This window comes from Otolemur garnettii, unplaced genomic scaffold (assembly GCF_000181295.1).
Source record: "Otolemur garnettii isolate 467f Iridium unplaced genomic scaffold, OtoGar3 scaffold00005, whole genome shotgun sequence".
Classification (NCBI taxonomy): Eukaryota; Metazoa; Chordata; class Mammalia; order Primates; family Galagidae; genus Otolemur; species Otolemur garnettii.
The window spans coordinates 38,441,340-38,461,318 of record NW_003852400.1 but is presented as its reverse complement, the minus strand read 5'-3'; the positions used below and the strand labels follow the sequence as shown (position 1 = coordinate 38,461,318).

General features: G+C 37.5%; 1 protein-coding gene across 2 annotated transcripts in view; it reads right to left on the bottom strand.

The window, feature by feature from the left end:
* The window catches only part of LOC100954042 (cAMP-specific 3',5'-cyclic phosphodiesterase 4D), a 389,004-nt gene that overhangs the window by 197,873 nt on the left and 171,152 nt on the right, over nucleotides 1-19,979 (bottom strand). For both annotated transcript variants that reach the window (XM_012812430.2, XM_003782743.3), the window contains exon 2: nucleotides 14,229-14,420. In XM_012812430.2, coding sequence (XP_012667884.1) covers nucleotides 14,229-14,420 — 192 coding nt within the window. The remainder of the gene's footprint in view (nucleotides 1-14,228; nucleotides 14,421-19,979) is intronic.

Sequence of the window (19,979 nt, the reverse complement as noted above, 5' to 3'; positions counted from 1 at the left end):
CCTATCCATCTTTTCGAAACTATACAATGCTTCAATTATCTTTAAATATATACCTGATGTTAATATATAATTCAAAAATCTATCGCTTCTTGGCCTTTTGGCTAAGATCAAGTATAAAAATCTTTAAGTCCTCAATTCAATATTTCAATAGGTCTTTTTCAGTTGTACTGTCACAAGCAGAATAAAGCAAGTAAAATATATTTTTATTTGTCCTTAGAAGAAGATCAATATAATACAAACATACCTTTTAATCATGTTCTATATTTGTTACAATAATTAAAAAACTGATCTGATAGTTAAGATCAACAGAAGATTCATTTTATTATTATATACCATTAGGCTTACAGGATCTGTAGGTTTTAATGAGTTGGATAATCTTTGCATACCCAAAATGTCTATGAAATAAAATGATCCTAAGATCCTTCACTTGAACAAGTTTCCCAAGAAAGAACTTTTATAAGTACCTTAGTTAAATGCAGTGGGGTTAGGAGGTTATAATTGAATGCAGTAAGTCATCCCCTGCTGGAGGGTTATGTCACATTGTATAGTGTGTACATATTTATGTATGCATTTACGTATATAAGTGGTATGTGTGATGAAAGTGTACATGTGAGTGATGTAACTGTCACCCAGGAAACAGTGACAACCCAGTACAAGTGCAGAAACTTCTAGAACAGACAGGATAAGCCACTGTGGGCCACTGTGGGAGTTCAGCGTCACATTGGTCTTGAGTCTTGCGATGTGGAGCAGGATGGTGCGTGTTCAGTCACCGGCCCTGGCTACCAGGAGCTGAACTGCAGAGAAGGCCTTGCAGCGTCCTGCTCCAGTGTTACTGGAGGTAGGGGGCACGAGGCAACAGGGCGCTATTGACTTTTCATTCTTTTCCCCAAGAGAAATGAAAATTGAGCCTAGAACTCCTCTTTCCATGCTTCTGCCATCTTTCTGCTTCTGTGTTATTTGCCCCTTTATATTCTGCCTTCATTCCTTATGTAATAAGAATCTAGAAAAATAGACAAAAACTGAAAGAAAGACATTCAAACGCCAGCCCTTATCCAGAGACCCCACTGGGCTCCATAAACTATTCAGTACTTAAATAGGAAAAAGACTGCTGTCAACTTAAAAAATAAGTTCAACCAACATCAGTGCATGAAAATATAATTTCATAACCAAGTTCATTTCAAGAGTGTGTTGAAAGACACTAGGGGGCAACCGTTCTCTGTTTTACTATCACCAAACCAGGAAAAAGAGATGAAGTTAAAGAAGGAAGGAAGGAAGATTTTACCCCTAACTAATTCTACAGTATTCCAAGTATTGGTGGCTGCTCCTTCTTGCTAATTTACAATATCTCACATTGTAAATTTTAGCAAGACAAATCATCGTATGTACGACCTTTGAAGAAGACTCAGGGGCTGGGGTTGAATCTTCTATGCTTCACCTTCTTTTGCTAGAAAGATATTTTCCTCTGCAGTTTGCCCACAGGATTAAGAAACAGATAAATACACAGTTAACTGGTGTTTTGAGATCCTAGAGTTTTTCTTCTCTCAGACTCAAACTATCGTCCATTTATCAATTCACCCTACAAAATGTTCTAGTTTTTAATATGTACATAAAAATGTTTGTAGAAGCCTAGGCTATTTGATAATACCTAAGATTTAGCTACAAGAGGAGCCATGTTGACTCACCATGGACATCTATAACTAACAATTGCATGCCTAGCACACTCCACTTGATCTTTGTCAAGTTATGTACATATCCTAGAAACTTGGGGAGATAAAGGAAAACTTCAAGAACCACCCAAAGATAACTATTGATAACATTTTCCTTCTGAATGTATGTGAGCACCTGTGTGTTATTGCGTAACTTTAATGAAATACACGATGTCTTACAGAATCAGAATCAAACTGTATATTCAATTTAATATCCTGCTTTTAGCATTAAGCATTAAGAAATTATGAAAAATTTTACCTGTCTTTATTAAGAGCATTTTTAATGATTTCAATGTATAGTCAATAATCTGTGAGTTTTTCAGGAAAGCCAATTGTATTAAAATGTAAGCACTAGGGCGGTGCCTGTGGCTCAAAGGAGTAGGACTCCAGCCCCATAGAGTAGAGGTGGAGGGTTCAAACCCAGCCCCAGCCAAAAACTGAAAAAAAGAAAAAAAATGTAAACACTAGTTCTATCTTAAAGTCATTTTTTAATAACAGCAATTTATTTTCTTTTTTTCAGTTTTTACATTTATTTATTTATTTTTATTGTTTCGGATTAATGTGAGGGTACAAATAGCCATTGAAATAACTGTATGAATTATTTGGATCCATTTCAATTCATTTATTAATCATTCATTCTTTTGAAAGCTATCTATTAATGGAAACATGCTTATTTTGATAAAACACTTGCAAGCAAAGCTAAATATTAGCACAGTAGGCGAAAAATTGGGCTTCAAGGGGAACTGATGGGAACTAAAGTTGCATATTTTATGTTGCTACCCTTTTAAATTAAAGGCATAGAACTGTAACTTCAGAAAATAAAAGTATTCTGGAAAATTTGACTACCCATAACATTTTGCAAAACAAAATTATGTTTTTCTATAGATATCATTTAAAAGAGATGATTTGTTTTTCCTCCCCCAAATGTTTATTATGACAAATTATAAACATCCCACTGAAGAATATAATGAATGATTTTAAATTACTTATGAAGGAAGTGTCATGATTTTGATAAACTTCTAGTAATCTATGTAACGTGTTCTTCATTGGTATAAGATTCACCTGAGGACACAGATCCTCCGTATTGCTTGTAGTTGTCTTTGGAACTAGCTCTATTGTAAGTCAAAATAAATTAAACAGCACCTCTACTTATGAAACCCCGGGAATGAAGTTCCTAATATAACAAAGCCAACTGCACTCACAAGTGAATGCAATTCTCCTCTTTGAAGCTATTGTCACTCTGGATTAAAGTAACCCACTTAACACAACATCTTGTAAGAAAAATCACAACTACCAAAGCTTTCAATTTTTTCAAGAGCTATTTACTAAAGGAAACATGTATCCAGCATCATTTTTCTGAGAATCAAAGAAAATGTAAATTATTACAAGAGTAAAATTAAAACTGTTTAGTCTTGTATGAGGCAACATCTTCCAAATTGAAATTTTTCAACGTCAAACTCTAAGGCACATGTGTGTGTATCTGTATATGCAACTTTGCTGGGAGCTTTTGATAATCCCAAATATAGTTCTCAGTCATCACGTGGAAATGTTTACTCCCATTTAAAGAGCACCGTGGTATTACAGAGCACCAATCTAGCACAAGTTAGAGAAACCAAATTTTTGTTAGCCCTTTCCACAATTTTAACAGACAAGCCAACACCCTATTCCATAAAAACAGATGAATGAGTGCTCTCCTGGCTATTCAAATTCTTAAGTTAGTGAGGAAACAAGCGATCTTCTATATTTTCACTCTTTCTTTAACCCCAGATTGTACATTCCTAATAGACTAAGTGTTCATCTAAAATCTCTCACTGGTGGCCAGCAAAGTGATTTGATAGCTGTTTTTTTTTTTAAGCAATGGGAGCTTTTATACTATGTTTACTATTATTTTTTATTTCTTAAAGCAAGCTTTCAATATAATTTTTCTAAAAAGGCAGAGAAGAAATATCCAATGAAGTTGTACATAATAATGGTAATAATTATAGATAATTGTCATTAAAAAACAATAACTAATTTTTCAAATGAAAAGTGTTTTCAATTGATCACTACATGCCAAGCCTTTAACAATGATGATGTCTTATTATATTCTTTCTGTAGATTAGAGAAAGGAGGCCCACGAAAGACACAAAATCTCATGTCCATGAAGTGATGAAGTCGGGATGCAAATTCAGACCACAGAACACCAAGGGTCTGGGCTTAGACACTCTGCAGTTCTGCACCTGTAATGTATTTATCAGTCCAGAGCATGTACCAAACAATGCCTGCTCTTTATACATTTTCCATTCCGTGAATATTAATACCCTTTCATGATGTGCTGCAGACAACAAATAGAAGAGTTCCATATCATTGCAAAAATAAAAGCAAAATAAAACCAACCCATAGCAAAACAAAACATTACAAAACAAAACAAGCTCGGCCTGGAGTTAGAAATTTAGGCAACATAAGCAAAAAATTAGGAGTCTGAAATGGAATCTCTTTAATTGTCACAAGAGAAAACCTTTGGCTTTATTAGAGAAAATACATGATGCCAAAAAATGTCTTCAAATTTGTTCGTTATATGATGGAACAATCTTGTGTGCAAAATAATATATCAAAGGAATTCCAATTTGTGTGTGTGTGGAAACTGACTAAATGACTATTTTGTTAATTTCAATAATTTAAAAAGTATTTGCCACATCTGTGTAGACACATCCACTCAGCATATTAGGTTATTTTGTTTGATGAAAACCAATACAACAGAGGGATTTTTCCAGGAGTGTTGAGGTCATGAATGAAAGCCGGCTGAGAGCCTGGCTTCCGGGGAAGGGAAGGAGGAAGGCAGAGGGGCTGAGCTGCCAGGCAGGTGTTCACAGGAGCCCTCGCTCTGTGTTCTAGGAACAAGCTCTTCTTTCATAGTCTGTCTTATTTGACAAGCCCATTCTTAACATCAGTAGCCCTGTCTTCTTGGTTTTTCTCCAGAATATGTTCCTAGAGAAGATTTATGGGTAGCCAGTGGAACAGTTTTAAAGATCTACATGTGATGAAAAGATTTGATCAAACAGAGGGGAGAACAGTCTGTATTCTTCATGCTTGCTATATACACCACACACGGTGCTCTGCCAACGTGCTGTATTTGATTCTGACGACTCTGCATTGAATGAACGCTCATGCCCCCACCCTAAGATACAGAACTAGGCTCTGCGAACCTAAGTCATGGGCAGTCACACCCTTGGCCCGTGGCAGGGTACGGTGGTTTCCAAAGGCCAGTCTCAGATCTGCTGCGCCTTGTCTAGCAGAATGCTCATTGGTCTTTGTCATAGTCAGAGCAGACACAGACCAGGGAGTAAGGTTTTAAAAAGCTGTATGTAGTCCTGTGAAAAACTCTCTCTTATTCTGAGATCATGCTATCTGATTTTCACTGAAGCAAAAATGCCTTTTAAAAATAAAATGATTTTGTCTATATATTAGTGGGCATTTTCTCTTTAATGTATTGTCCCTGGAGAAATAAAGAGTTGTAACCCTAGGTCAGCCTCCCAGGTGTTTTTGAAATGTTATCAGGTCTAAGATCCCAAGGCATGGAACTGTACATCGTCAGTGGATTTGAACCCACGCTTTAAGTGCTGCTTTGTTTCCATCATGCTACTCTGTATGCTCACGTGGATTCAGACTTTTCAGAAGCCACATAGAAGTAAATATTCTAGGCTCTGGAACAGTATTGCCCAATAGAAAATTTCTGTAGTATTCTATTTCTGCAATAGAATGTTCTATAATATTTTCTCCCTGTGCTGTGTCCAATAGAACATCCACTAGCCACAAATATGCAAACAAAAAAATAACCAGCCCAGCAAACAAAACCGGCCTTGGTGGTTCTATAGTAACAAACATGGGGATGTTTGTTTAGTGAACCCGATCTGAATCACACTATGAAGAGTCACGGATCTAAGAGCAAAGCCCAGGGTCTGATATTCCTTACTTGGTGAGGTTTTCTCTCTATACATACTTGTGATAGCACATATTTAAATGATCCATATTACAGGGATTTAGAAAGAATGATTTAGTGATAGTCCCTAGTGTATCTTATCTCAAGACACTTACTACATGACTGTTCTAGAAATATAATTATTTTTCCTTATATGGCTTAGGAGAAACTGAGAACAATTCATTGAGGAGCTAAGACAAGCCAAAAAAAAAAAAAAGAAAATTAAAGTGATTGATGTGAGTTGGATGTGGTGGCTCACGTCTATAATCCTAGCACCTTAGGAGGCTGAGAGGTGGATCACTTGAGCTCAGGAGTTCCAGAACAGCCTAAACAAGGGCAAGAACTTGTCTTTATTAAAAATAGAGAAAATTAGCCCAGTATCATGGCAGGAGACTGTAGTTCCAACTAGTCAGGAGGCTAAGCCTGGAGGATCGCTTGAACCCAAGAGTTTGAGGTTGCTGTGAGCTATGATGATGCCATGGCACTCTACCCAGGGTGACAGAGTGAGACTATTTCAAAAAGAACAACAAAAAAAGTGATTTATGTGTAAGTGAAAATAAGTATAATAGTTATAAATAAATCTCAATGTTGGCTGGAGAAGTCTCTTTTTCTACGTAGGATTAAAAAAATAATAATAAAGACAGGAATGAATGCTTTCAACTCTCCCAGCCTGACACCATCTGCTAAACTTTCAAGATTAAAAGTCTAGAAAACTTCTATTTATAATACACCAGACCATGATTTTTATTTTAGTCTTCTTTAATATATAAAGGGAAGAGGTTTGCAATAAGAAAGTAGGTAAGACCACCAGATGCAACATCCACAGCTGATTGAACCAGAACCCCTTTTGCAATGGCCATTTACCTCTAAAAATTTCAAGGGGTGGGAGAGTCAATAATTCTCAATGAAAGTTCCTTTGCTCAGGGCCACACTGCACTGAGACCACCATCCAGGTTATGGGATTCATATGCTTCTTTCAAGATAGTCTTTAAGATTTCCTTAGTGTAGTTACTTTATTTTACTCATAAATTGCTCTTAGAGGTTGTGTTCTTTTGAGATATGCTGAAAAGTAGGCCAATTCTTCTTTGACCGAGACCAATTCAAGTTTACTTTTTAGCAGGAATCTGATGTCTCAGGGGTTGTGGATAACTGCTTTCATTTTTAAACTACCTCTCCCCACATTTTTTTAAAAAGTAGATGTTGCCCTTTGGAAAGCATTCCTTTGACAGAGATAAAACCATGAGCTATTAATACACATAATTCAATTAATTCATTATTTTGAAAGGTTGGAGCACAGTGCACTGAAACCCAGACATCCTGACCCATAATCTTCCAGTAATACGTTAAAATGGACTCTTCACTTTTATCTGTGCCTTAAAAACATGATCATTCAAAATGTCAGCACATCAGATTTTTTAAGTTAATATTTTTAATTGTGGATTAGAAATATAAAATGTGTATTCAGCTGTAGTTTAAATAATCCAACGATTGAAGAAGCATGTTTAACTAATATGTAAACATTATTTTTCTATTAATTGAACGTCTGGTTTTTTTGGGGGGGGTCAGAAATAAAATTACCTCAGAGACTGAATAAAGGTGAAATACATAATAATCTTAGAATATTCTGCCAATGAACTTCCTGGATTTTTTTTTTTTTTTTTGGTCTGGGCTGGGTTTGAACCTGCCACCTCCGGCATATGGGGCTGGCCACAGTTGTGGCCCAACTTCCTGGAATTTAATACATGTAGTTAGGGTTAATGTCTACCTTGATATTCCACAATAATAATACTAACAGTGGCCAGCTCATAGGAATTGTAAAGATTGGTCGATCATTACCAAAAATCATAGCACTTTTGACAATAATAGAAGATTTTGGCTACCTAGAGTCCTAACAAAATTAAAAACAAGATAACTTCACTACTTTAAAGTATACCAGAAAGTTCATGGCTTTGAGTTATTTTACTTTCTCTTAACAAAATATCTCTTCATACAGAGATATGATTCACCTCCAATCCTTAGAACATGAATAAATACCCTAATCCAGAAGTTATCAAACTATCTCAGTTGTTAATGTACCTAATGTCTCAATATTTTTTTACAGCACCCCATTGGCCAAAAGAAATAACTCATCATTCCAATTACTAAGTAATTAGGTCCATATAACTTAATGAGGTATGGCCCTGATGACGTAGCCACTGTTGTACACTATGGTCCTGATGACGTAGCCACTGTTGTACACTATGGCCCTGATGATGTAGCCACTGTTGTGCACTCTGAAAGTTCTCCCTGTGGAACGTGAGTGGACACAGCCTCACTAACTTCTTGTTGCACATCGATTTTTGCACAGCATTGCCTCTTGATCCTACAACTGCCCAAACCCTAGTTGTAAAAAGATATGATGTCACAGAAAGGAATGTCATGATCTAAATTTGAACCTGGGAGTTATTTCAAGCTATTAGTTTTTCAGGTGGCTGACAGATGTTTTTGTGTTTCTCTTGAAAATTTAACATGCCCCTTGCATGTCTTGCACCCATGTGAGTTCCCTGTGTTATCTTGGGGTACCTCAGCATGTTTTTTTTTTGGCTGTTTTCTGGCTGGGGCCAGGTTTGAACCTGCCACCTCTGGTATAAGGGGCTGATGTCCTACTCCTGTCTTGAGTGACAGGCACTGCCCAGCACATGTTTTTTGAATCCTGGCCCTAGTCCCATTACTCCTACACCATAGAGCGAGTGAGTTCCCTCTCAGTTGAGAACACCTAGAAATCAGGGAAGGGAATATTTGGCAGTATTACCTTCTGTGTTTTATTAATGGAAGAAAGCTTTCAAATAGCAAATTGATATGATTTTGAAATCTACAATCTAGCTGGAGGAGGGGTTTCAAACTTTTCATGTAGTTCCAGTGAGAACTAGAATCTTTGTAATGCAATACATCTTTTTATTAGATTTTTAGAGAGACCCTAGTAAGACTAAGGAAGAATAATGTAACTGGAGTAGAAGATATGACTGGACATACAGGCAATCCTTCTTCTGTCTTCAAGGTCAGGACTAGACACAACATCATTCTTCTACTCAGTAGGCAAAACAAGTGAGGGAGAATGACTATGACCAAAAACCCACATCAGAAGCCCAAGAGGTAGTGAGGGCTGCTAAAGAGAGGGTAGCAGTTTGAGGTAGGGGTGAGGGATATTGTCCACTAACTGGGAGAATTCCCCCATCAGGCACTCGAAGGGAATGATCAATAAGGTCCTAAATGTCTGTATGGTGCATGAGGATCAGTGGACTATACCCTAGATGTGACCCAGCTTTGTATGATATATTGAGTGCACTCACTCCTCCTCACTGCCCCTCTGCACACCTTACCCCGACCCCATATACTATATGTAGGAGTGAAGAATGTCATCATGGGCAAAGAGCTGCTTCGGTCATCGTTAGAGTCTATATGTTAGTGTTCATTCAACAGAGGATGAGGAAGAGAGGGTTAGTTATCTAGGAGAAGTGAATACTTTTCTAAAAACTTAAGTGGTTTAACAGGTAGCTTATGTTAATAAATTCATAGTTTTATGACTAAATTCTATTATTCTTTTCATTGCTATTTTCCTCTTCATTTTTGCAATATTTCATATCTTTGTATGTTTTCAGATATAAATACTATGTTATTGGACAAGGTGCAACAATAGAACTGTTACTCGTAAGCTAAAATATTGAGAGGTAAAAAATGTAACTGTCTGTTTATTCTGTAACTTTCTTGATGTTTCTTCATGACATCACTTGGGCAACCTTCTGTTACCTAGATGTTTCTCCTGTTACAAGAATTTTTTAACTATCAATGGTAGTTCATATTTATTTTTCATGTATTTATTGTATTCATGCTAATTCTTAACATTTTTTCTCTTATTTTTCTTAAAAATTAAGTCAAGAGGCTGAGTTGGGTGGATTGCCTGAGCTAAGGAGTTGGGAGACCAGCCTGAGCTAAAGTGAGACCCATCTCTAAAAATAGCCAGGTACTGTGGTGGGCACATGTAGTCCCAGGTACTCGGGAGGCTGAGGCAAGAAGATCCCTTGAACTCAAGAGTTTTGAGGTTGCTATGAGCTATGACACCAAGGTATTCTACCCAGGGCAACAGAGTGAGATTCTGTCTCAGAAAAAAAAAAAAAAAAAAAGAGAATTAAGTTGATACTATATCATCTATATTTAATAGACTGGTGTCTGAGCAGAAGCTGCCAGGAACTTTCTCTTCTGGCTTGTAGTGCTAATTTTTAGGTTCTGAGTTGAGCCTAGTCTGACACACTCATATATATTTTCTAAGACTTGGTTGTGCATTTTCTTTATTACATGTCAGAGCTTTTATTTTATTCTTAACCAAATTTTTGCAGTGCTAAGTAATTTCACTGGCTTTGGTCAGTAAGTCCTTTTGTTTCTCAGCAGTTTTTGCTACAGTAAAGAGCTTTGTTTACAATGGCATTCTCAAAATAGTGTTGGTCTAGAAATGATTAAAACGTATTTTGTGTTTGAAGAGAAGATTAAGCTCAGTGGATCTTGGATTTATAATCTGAAAAATGGCATAAGAGTCCCTATCAATAGGACCATAAGGTATTGAGAAAGTTGGTATCAAAATATTTGGAAAAATAAAGGTGATATGCCCACCTAGTGTGTATTAGGATTGTTACTGCCCATATTAGTCTTACTTTCTCCTTGTGCCTCAGTTATTTCATTGATATCTATTTATAGAAGGTGAGGTGATGACATCCAATCTGCTAGGAAGTGATTATTCTCCTTCCTACTTTCACAATGTATTGAACAATTAAAGAGCATATAAAGTTTTTCTAAACAGCTTCTTCAAATAGATAATCACAAACTTTCACTTGGTACTGTTTGTATTCGAAATTTCTCAGGAATCTTCTCAGTAGGAAAGCTTAACTAGAACAATAAGTATAAAATCATCAAGTGATTAAAACATATGGTAATGTCATTCTCTATAAAGCACAGCTGAGTTACAGACATCGGACAGTCTTTGTAGCATTATCATGATCTAGGTAAAGTGAGAAAACTGAGGTTTACACAGGGCCACAAGGGAAGTTAGATGAAGAGGAGGCATAAGCCTTTATGGCGGAAGATACGTGCAGTATCAGAATATCAAAGAATAATTATTAATTCCAGATTTACCTTGCTTCCCACAGAAGCTTAATCTCTGGCATACAAAATGCCTTTCAGGAGTCAGTTGATGCCAACGGAAACCTTATTCCTCCAAAGTCAATACCCAGGGGGACGGGAAAGCTGAACATGTCAACATGTTATTTTTCAGCAACATACAGAGCTCCGTTAAGGTCTACCTGAACTCATCATTCCCAAGGGAGTCTAATGAGAGAGAGAAACTCTTGAGATACAGAGAAAAATGAGGTCCTCCTTTTAAGTTTGCTTTAGAAACGGAAGTAATATTTCAATATCAAATGTAGGCTTTTCATAAAATACATGTGTGTATTTAACATTTCCTAATTTGAGTAGAGGGTATGAAGAAAACCAATCTGGTCTCCTGAAATCAACTTGCTATAATTAAAAAAAAAACATTGCGATATAAATAGAATCCACTAACTCCCCATGAGTTTCTCTTTGATGTGTCTCTGTCTACATCAAAGTTGTTTCACCTTTGATGAAGTTGGACTGGGTAATGTTCAGCGTGGTCCTCCACCCATTCAAAATCTTGCCGTTGTCTATGGGGCTGCTCACTGTTCTACTCACCCCTATTCTATTCCCTTTTTTGATCTGCAAAGTGGCTCTTTTAGCCTTTCTCCTTCTCAAGCTGCCCCATCCCTGTCTCCTTGGGTCATTGCTGGCTATGCTTTCTACTTTAATGAAAACATAGAGATCATTTCCTTGGGGGAATAATCTCAAAACATTTTCCCCTTCAATCTCCGAATTTATATTTCTCCCTTTCTTCTTTGTTCTTCCTAAAGAACACAATCCTTTTCTTCACTATCTTCCCAAGAACAGTCTCTTTACTTGAGCTCATGATCCTATTTTTGTCAGCAACTACAGATTCATTTTTAACCCTTCTTTTTATGGAATTTTACTCTCTATCTTCTGGAGCCTTCCCTCAGCTCAAGGATCCCGAATTCAAAAAACTTCTCTCTTGAACTTAATTCTCTCTCAGGCAGCCTTAGTTCTCCCCCCACTTTACTCATGAATGTTGTGAACAGTTGTGTGCACTTGCTCAGATCTCTGCTTTCAATTCATTCCTGAAACCATGGGGCTCCTAATCCTATTACCTGAATAAGAGGCTCCACTCAGTTGTCACTCAAAGACCTTGTAATTATAAATGGTAATTGATTCTTCTAATTTCTCTGAGTTCTCTGAACTGTTATTATTGCTTTAACTGTTTAACTTTTTTTTTTTTTTTTGAGACAGAGCCTCAAGCTGTCCCCCTGGGTAGAGTGCTATGGCACCACAGCTCACAGCAACCTCCAACTCCTGGGCTCAAGCAAGTCTTCTGCTTTTGCCTCCCAAGTAGCTGGGACCACAGGTGCCCGCCACAACGCCTGGCTATTTTTTTGGTTGCAGCCGTCATTGTTGTTTGGCGAGCCCGGGGTGGATTCGAACCCGCCACCTTAGGTGTATGTGGCCGGCGCCTTAGCCGCTTGAGCCACAGGTGCCGAGCCTTAACTGTTTAACTTTAACTGTCTCATTTCTTCAGCCTCATCATGTAAACGTCAAATTCATTACCTGTTACCTGTCCACTCTGTCCTTTGTTCCCCGTGTCAATATCACATTTTTGTGATATTTCGTCACATTTTGACGAATATTACTCATTCAGGGGTAAAACATTAGCATTCTCTTTTACTTCCCTTCCCTACTGGCTGCCCCCCCCCCACATGCACACAAATACATACACACAGCATTCTCTCAGCCTCTTGCCTCCTGCATCTCGACTGACCTCTTCCCTCTACTGACACTTCTTGGATCATCATCATATTTAGCCCGCTTTGTTTCTGTGAACTTGGACATGAACCATTTCCGTATAGTCACTTTAGTATGCAATCATTCAAGAGAGTAATTAGAATGCAATAAAAACAAGAATGTGATTATGCCAAATCCCAGCTGAAAACCTCTGTGTCTCTTGGGTCCCCCTAGATTGTACTTGAATTTTCTTTCTCTCTTGCCATGTTTTGTTACTCCTATCAAGCAGATTGTCATTCCTTAATTGAGTCATAATTATCTGTGTCTTTTCTTTAGCAAATATTGTTCCTTTAGCCTGGTACCTTCTACACCCTTCCCTTTGCTGGAAAACTCTCTTTCTCTTCTTATGTTCCCATAGCCCTTTGTAAATAGCTCAGGAGATGTTCATGGTATTTTACTACAACAGTCTAAAATGCCAGGCCTCCACTGCCCCATAGTTCGGGAGCTTTGAATACATTGTTGCTCAAGAAACATTTTCATTATGTGTGAATAAGTAAGTGTCTTGAATTTCAAACCTAAGAAGGTGGGATAAAAATAATTTGAAACAGGGCCATTGGGACGAGGAAGTAGTTCAAGGATGAAGAAGAGGGGACATCATTAATACAACATTAATTAAGTAGCAACCAAGAACTATGAGTTGTAGAAATGAGGAAAATATAAGTTCATTTCTAGAACCCCCATTTAGACCAATTGCAATACCTTGATGGTATGTTACTAGACCCCCCAGCACCCTCACAGAGCCAAATTCCTATAAGACGAATTACAACCTGGTATGTATTTTTGAGATGGGGTCATAAGAAGAGGGTGAATGTTTCTGGACAAATCTACAGATCCAAAGGAGGAAATTGGAGGCCAGTTCTCTGCAGAGACAGAGTTGCCACAAATGACAGTGTAGGTATTGAGTGAGTGTGAGGACCTGTCTGGAAGCTTCCTGAAGACAGAAAGAACAGGAACCCTACAGTAAACACGAGTGGAAAGTATTCTGAAAATAAGCTAAAGCTCGTCTATGATCTGCAAACTGCTTGTCGGTTTTAATTATTTTCCAAACTGTGTCATGTCTTAAATGACATCCGAGCCTGTCTAATATTTTCTGTGCTTGCCTCCAGTGATTCACATGTAAAGACTGTTCTCATTCATGTCAAACCCCACAAAAATTCCTCAAATTATCTAGCAAACCAATCCTAACACTTTTACATACATCAATTGAAATATATTCAGAATACTATCTACTCAACTATTACAGGGATTTTCAGAGTGAGTTTAACGCTTTTTAAAATATTAGAAAATACCTAGGTAGCTGAGTAACTAAAAATCAAGTCCTACGTAAATATAAACTAACTACATTTCAGTTTCCATTCAAAATGTAATTGTCACTTTTCCCAGATAATGTATTTTCTGGGAAAATAAATGCTTGTTATCCGGGGTGATAGTGCCTTCAAGTTAAATCTACCATTCATTTTATACAGCTTATTTATATTATTTTTTATAAGTTTACAGGAGAGAAAGATAGTTGGATAAAAATCATTGGTTTTCTTACATTATCAACTCTAGATTTAAATTCACTTGATTTTCTATAGGCCCTCCCGCTTCCCTTCACCCACCCTTCTACTTACATATCACTAGCAATGGAGGAGTTCCGGGACATAGACTTTGGAGAGAGGTCATAATCGCTGTCGGATCGATACAGGAAGGACTCCCGGCGTTGACTGTGGACAAAATTTGCTTGGAGAATCAGCCCAGAGCCTGGGCTGGTCATGGGATCCAAGGGACTTCGTCCCACAGATGTGCCATTGTCCACGTCAAAACTGCAAACAAAGGAGAGGGAATGATGTTGTTGTGCACACTTGCCTGTTGATGCTTTAGCAAAGCGTTTAGCTTCTATTTAGGAAGTGACAGTGGAATTAGCAGGAATCAAATTTACAGATGATTATAAAAAGATAATACTAAAAAAAAATGGTAATACTGATACTGAAATAGACAAAAGTAAAAAACACACACACACACACACACACTGACTTCACATTCTTTTCCTGAGCTTTTCCATACTGTTGTTAACTGACCAGGTACAAGATACAGCTATTTCTAAACTCAGTATCATTTCTTCTACGTGCAAAATTCCTTTTTGAAAAATAACAAATACATAGTAAGTCACTAAATATGTGAGTTCAGTTCCACAAGTGCCCATAACATGCCTAATGCTGTCAGTCCCCTAAGAATGGGCTTCTGCCCCCACTTTGCCCCCTACACCCATCCAACCAGCACTTTCTGCTTATCTACTTCTCCCCATCCCACTACCGACTCTCATCAACTATCACCAACGTTATTATAAAAGCCTTTCTATCAGTCTCTCGAAACCATTTTTCTACCCTGTACCAACTATGATTCTTGCAAACCTGACTACGTCACTGTTCAGTTTAAAATCCTTCTGTAAGTCACGAGTGTGCTCAGGATGAAATCCAGATTCCTTGGCGAGACTGAAAGGCTTAACCATCTGCACTCAATTACAATTAATTGTCTTCCCAGCCTTAGCTTACAGCCTTCCTCCATTGCTATTCATGCTGCCGTCATTGAACCACCACCTCCCTGTCACATGCTATCCCTGTCTAACCTTCTTTTCCACTAACTACCCAACCCCCCTGTCCCCTGCCTAACTGAGATTCCCCTTGGAGGACTTGGCCTTCACCTGAAAGCCTGGCCTAATACTCCAGAGCTTTCTGAAATTCCCTGTATTTATTTATGTTTTATTTAGGCTCCCAAGATACTTTTCACTCCCTTTTGTCACAATTTACAATGAATTGAAAATGTTTATCATCTGGTCTCCATTCTTAGCTTGTGAGCTTTCTGTAAATGGAGAATCGGAGTCCTGTTAGTATTACTGACACTTGATATGGCTTGTCAAAAAACTTTACCAAGTCGTTTGAATAAATTAGAAGCACTGTGATCAGCAATATCGATTTTAGAACTGAGAGAGAAATACCACCCCTCTCCCCACAGTTCTAAACGTCATTATAATCCAGATAAACTATCCACAAAGAGATTTTCTAGTGAAACATCAACTGGTATTAAAATAAAGTCAAGTCTCATTATCCTTAGGAGAGTAAAGTGATAGATCAAGATAACCCAATAGGCAAATATGTTTCAAAGAATTGTTGAGTGAATAAATACAAATGAGTTCAAGTTTAGCAGTCAATAAACTTTTTCCCCATTAGAATCTTTATCCAAACTATTAACCAACTCATTTAAAGACATATTTTATTTTCTTTATTGGAATTATTAATAGAGTTATGATCCAAAGATTGGAAGCCAATGTAGAAGAATAAGGCTTGAGGTATCATGGATCAATCTATTATCGAATAACACTAACTCTAAATCAATCCATCAAATAAACAGAAGAGGAAAGGCTCATACTCCAGCCCGACCTGTCATAAGCATGTTTTCCAATTTAAAATTTTCTTAGAATTGTGTTTTCTTCACATGTATTTACTTGGTGCTGGAAGGACAATGAGAGACTACCTCACTGAACAGACTCATTTTACAGACAAGGATACCAGGTCCCAGAAAAGTTAATTTACCAAAGTCAGTGAGCTAACTGCATTTAATAATCTGTTATTCCTGAAGGTCTTCCAGCTCTATTGCATAATCACAGAAACCATAAATATATAGCAGTAATTTGCTTGTGACACTCAAACAAGAGGTTTCTGTTTTCCCTGAATAGGCATTTTTGTATGTGGGACTTTGACAATCCTGAGGAAGGCCAGAAGAGGAGAGGGGCCTCAATCCATTTAATAGATTGAGGAATCACAGGCAAGCTCTTCTTAGATATGTTTAATTAAATAGGAGTTAATTAAGTACCTACTATGAGCACACTAAGGTACAAAAATAAAGGATGAGCAATTAATTCAGGCTGGGATATGTGAGAAGTCTTCATGGAATAGTAATACAATACTTAAAGAGGGCTTTGGGGCTTGGTGCTATGGCTCGCGCCTGTTGTACTAGCACTTTGGAAGGCCAAGATGGGAGGATTTGACAGTAGGATTTTGAGACCCATCTGAACAAGAGTGAGACCTGCTCTCTACCAAAAGAATAGAAAAATTAGCTGAGAGTGGTGGTGGTGTACCTGTAGTCCAAGCTGCTTGGGAAGCTGAGGGGAAGGATCGCTTGAACCCAGGAGTTCAAGGTTGCAGTGAGCTATGATCATGCCACTGAACTCTATCCTGGGCAACAGAGCCAGACCCTCTTGCAAAATAAATTAATTAATTAATAAATAAAGAGAGCTTTTGAAGGTATTCAATATAGAGCTGGAAAACATAAAAGCCTTCTGTCTGTCTAGCAGAATTATAAAAGATTTCTCTTCTAAGAAGATAGTCTTGGCAGCTTTTCAGAATAAGGAGGACCTATTAATAACAACGTGAATACATATAAAACTGCTTCATGTTGATTTCCCTTGAATATTAAGGTGTTCTTATTGTGAAATAAAAAAGACAAAATACTATCACCTTGCTAGGCATGAACAGAAATGTAGGAGACATAAGTTTGATTTTGATTTAGTTTTCTCAGTTCAACTGAGTAAATATTAAATTTTTAAAAAGTCAATATTTTGTATCATTGTAATTTTTCCAATGTAATTAAGCAAATCTTAACTTTCACAGGCCTTTTACTATAAGTTTTGGGGCAAGTGTTGCTAAGTATATTAAAACATTTAACATTTTAGCCACACTATTAAGTATTAAAACTAGAACATTTATTACTAAGTCAGAAAATACTTGATTCTAGGGCCTTTGCTTTTTTCCTTATATGTTGCAATATTAAAATTTGGCCACTAGATGGAGATCATTTTCTTTCTTTTTTTTTTTTTATTGAATGGTAACTATGTACATTAATGCACTTCTGGGGTACAGTGCGGGGTTTTCACATGCAATCCGAAATACTTCCATCAGAGATCATTTTCTTAAACAGGAAAATCTATTTTAAATACCTTAAAGGCCAATATTATCTACTCACGAACACAACCTCTTAAATACCATCCAAAAAATAAAATTTCACAATACGTAGGAAGTAATTGCAAATTTTGATAAAATACCATTAATCTAAGTAATATTAGTATTAGCTCTACAGACACAGGGAATCATCTAAATATGATTACTAGTGTTTTATTAGACTTCTACTCAAAATAAAACAACTCAGGGAGACTAAATCGAAATTTCATAACACATCACTGAATACTTATTACGCTGTGGCAAAGTAACATAAGTATTGTTAGTAGTCTGGGGAATCACTCTTAATTTTGGTAACACAATTTTTGTCAGAAAAGTTTGTTTTGGAAGTGGACCTAGGAGATGAGATCATTTGCATAACTGATTTCCATTCTGTTAAATGCTCCTATGATCAAAATTCATTATCAAGGAAAGGCATTGTTCCTGAAAATCTCTAGTCTGAAGCGTGAACCAATGTCAGAATGACCTTATAGAAAAAGAGACTCTGTATTATGAAAACTTCAACAAACTTTTACATTTTCTATGTCTTTATTTTTTATTTTATTTACTTATTTATTTTTCTGAGACAGAGCCTCAAGCTTTTGCCCTGGGTAGAGTGCTGTGGCATCACAGCTCACAAGAACCTCCGACTTCTGGGCTCAAGTGATTCTCCTGCCTCTGCCTCCCAAGTAGCTGAGACTACAGACACCCGCCACAATGCCCGGCTATTTTTTGGTTACAGTTGTCATTGTTTGGTGGACCCAGGCTGGATTCAAACCCACCAGCTCAGGTGTATGTGGCTGACGCCTTAGCGGCTTGTGCCACAGGCATATGTCTTTAGATTAGCACTTGAATGAATACCAGTAAGTTAAACATGGCGCTTCTTTCAAGGTACTTAACTAAGTCTGGTTAAGGGAGAAGAACATGAAGCAACTAGAGACAAAACCTGAAACGTCTGACAACTGTATTAAACACTGTATAAATAGTGACGTGCTAAGTTGTGTTATAGGCCATCAGAATATGTGATTTGGACAGTGAATGCACAAGGAGTTTAAGATGCTAAAGGATGCACATCTTTGAAGGGCAGATAAAAGATATCCAGGCGGAAAAAAATTGGGGTGGGGTGGAGCGTGTCCAGCAAAAATGAGGCAGCAAACGCAAACCCAAGAAGGAACAAGAAACTCATCTGTATAAAACAGAAAATTTAGTATCAGTTTCCATTTGAGGGTTGATATTAAGGCACAGTGGGAACCTGTAAGAATGACAATTTTGTATGCTTCAACCTAGGAGGTGATATGTTTGTGGAAAGCTAGGACAAGGGGAATCAGCTGAAGCTTGTTATAAAAAAATACATGGAGGGCGGCGCCTGTGGCTCAGTGAGTAGGGCGCCAGATCCATATACCGGAGGTGGCGGGTTCAAACCCGGCCCTGGCCAAAAACTGCAAAAAAAAGAAACACATGGAAGGACACACATCAGCTTTTAACACTGACATCCCAGGGCAGTGAGAAAGGCAAGACTGTTATTTTTCACATGTGTAATTTCAGATTGTTTGATTCATTAAAATAAACGTATTATTTGGGCAATCGAATAAAAAGTAGAAAGGGTGGCGCCTGTGGCTCAGTGAGTAGGGCGCTGGCCCCATATACCAAGGGTGGTGGGTTCGAACCCGGCCCAGCCAAACTGCAACAAAAAAATAACTGGGCGTTGTGACAGGCGCCTGTAGTCCCAGCTACTCGGGAGCCTGAGGCAAGAGAATTGCTTAAGTGTAAGAGTTGGAGGTTGCTGTGAGCTGTGATGCCACAGCACTCTACTGAGGGTGACAAAGTAAGACTCTGCATCGAAAAAAAAGAAATAACAAAATAAAGTAGAAAACAGATTGGAAAATGACAAAGAAAAAAATGACTAAAAGGAAACCTTCTTCCTCCCAAAAGGTTTATTCATTAAATTTTTCGAGAGAATACTTAAGCACTCAGTGGGTAGTAAATCAAATGAGAATTAGACTTCTTATTAGATATTTAACTCTCTGAAAGTTAGCCTAATAGTTTTAGGCTGAAATAGGCTACTTACTTTTGAAATAACAGTTTACATGTAGTCTATGTGGTGTTATTAACAAGACAGCAAGGTGATGAAGAGTAAGGTAACTGTATTCTTAGATGCTGGTATCAAAGGCATCAGTTGTGAATTTCCCAAACACATTCTGCCCCATATATTCACTTGTATATGGTGAATTCTCTTTTGACTCACTGCCCGTTAGATGGAGCCCAAGCATAAGATTAGCATAAACTTTGGAAAGTAACTAAAGAATGGAGGGGAATAAACATAGCCAAGTATAAAGATGGTTATAATAATAATAATAATACAATTTTTGGAGCACTTTCCATGAGTTAGGC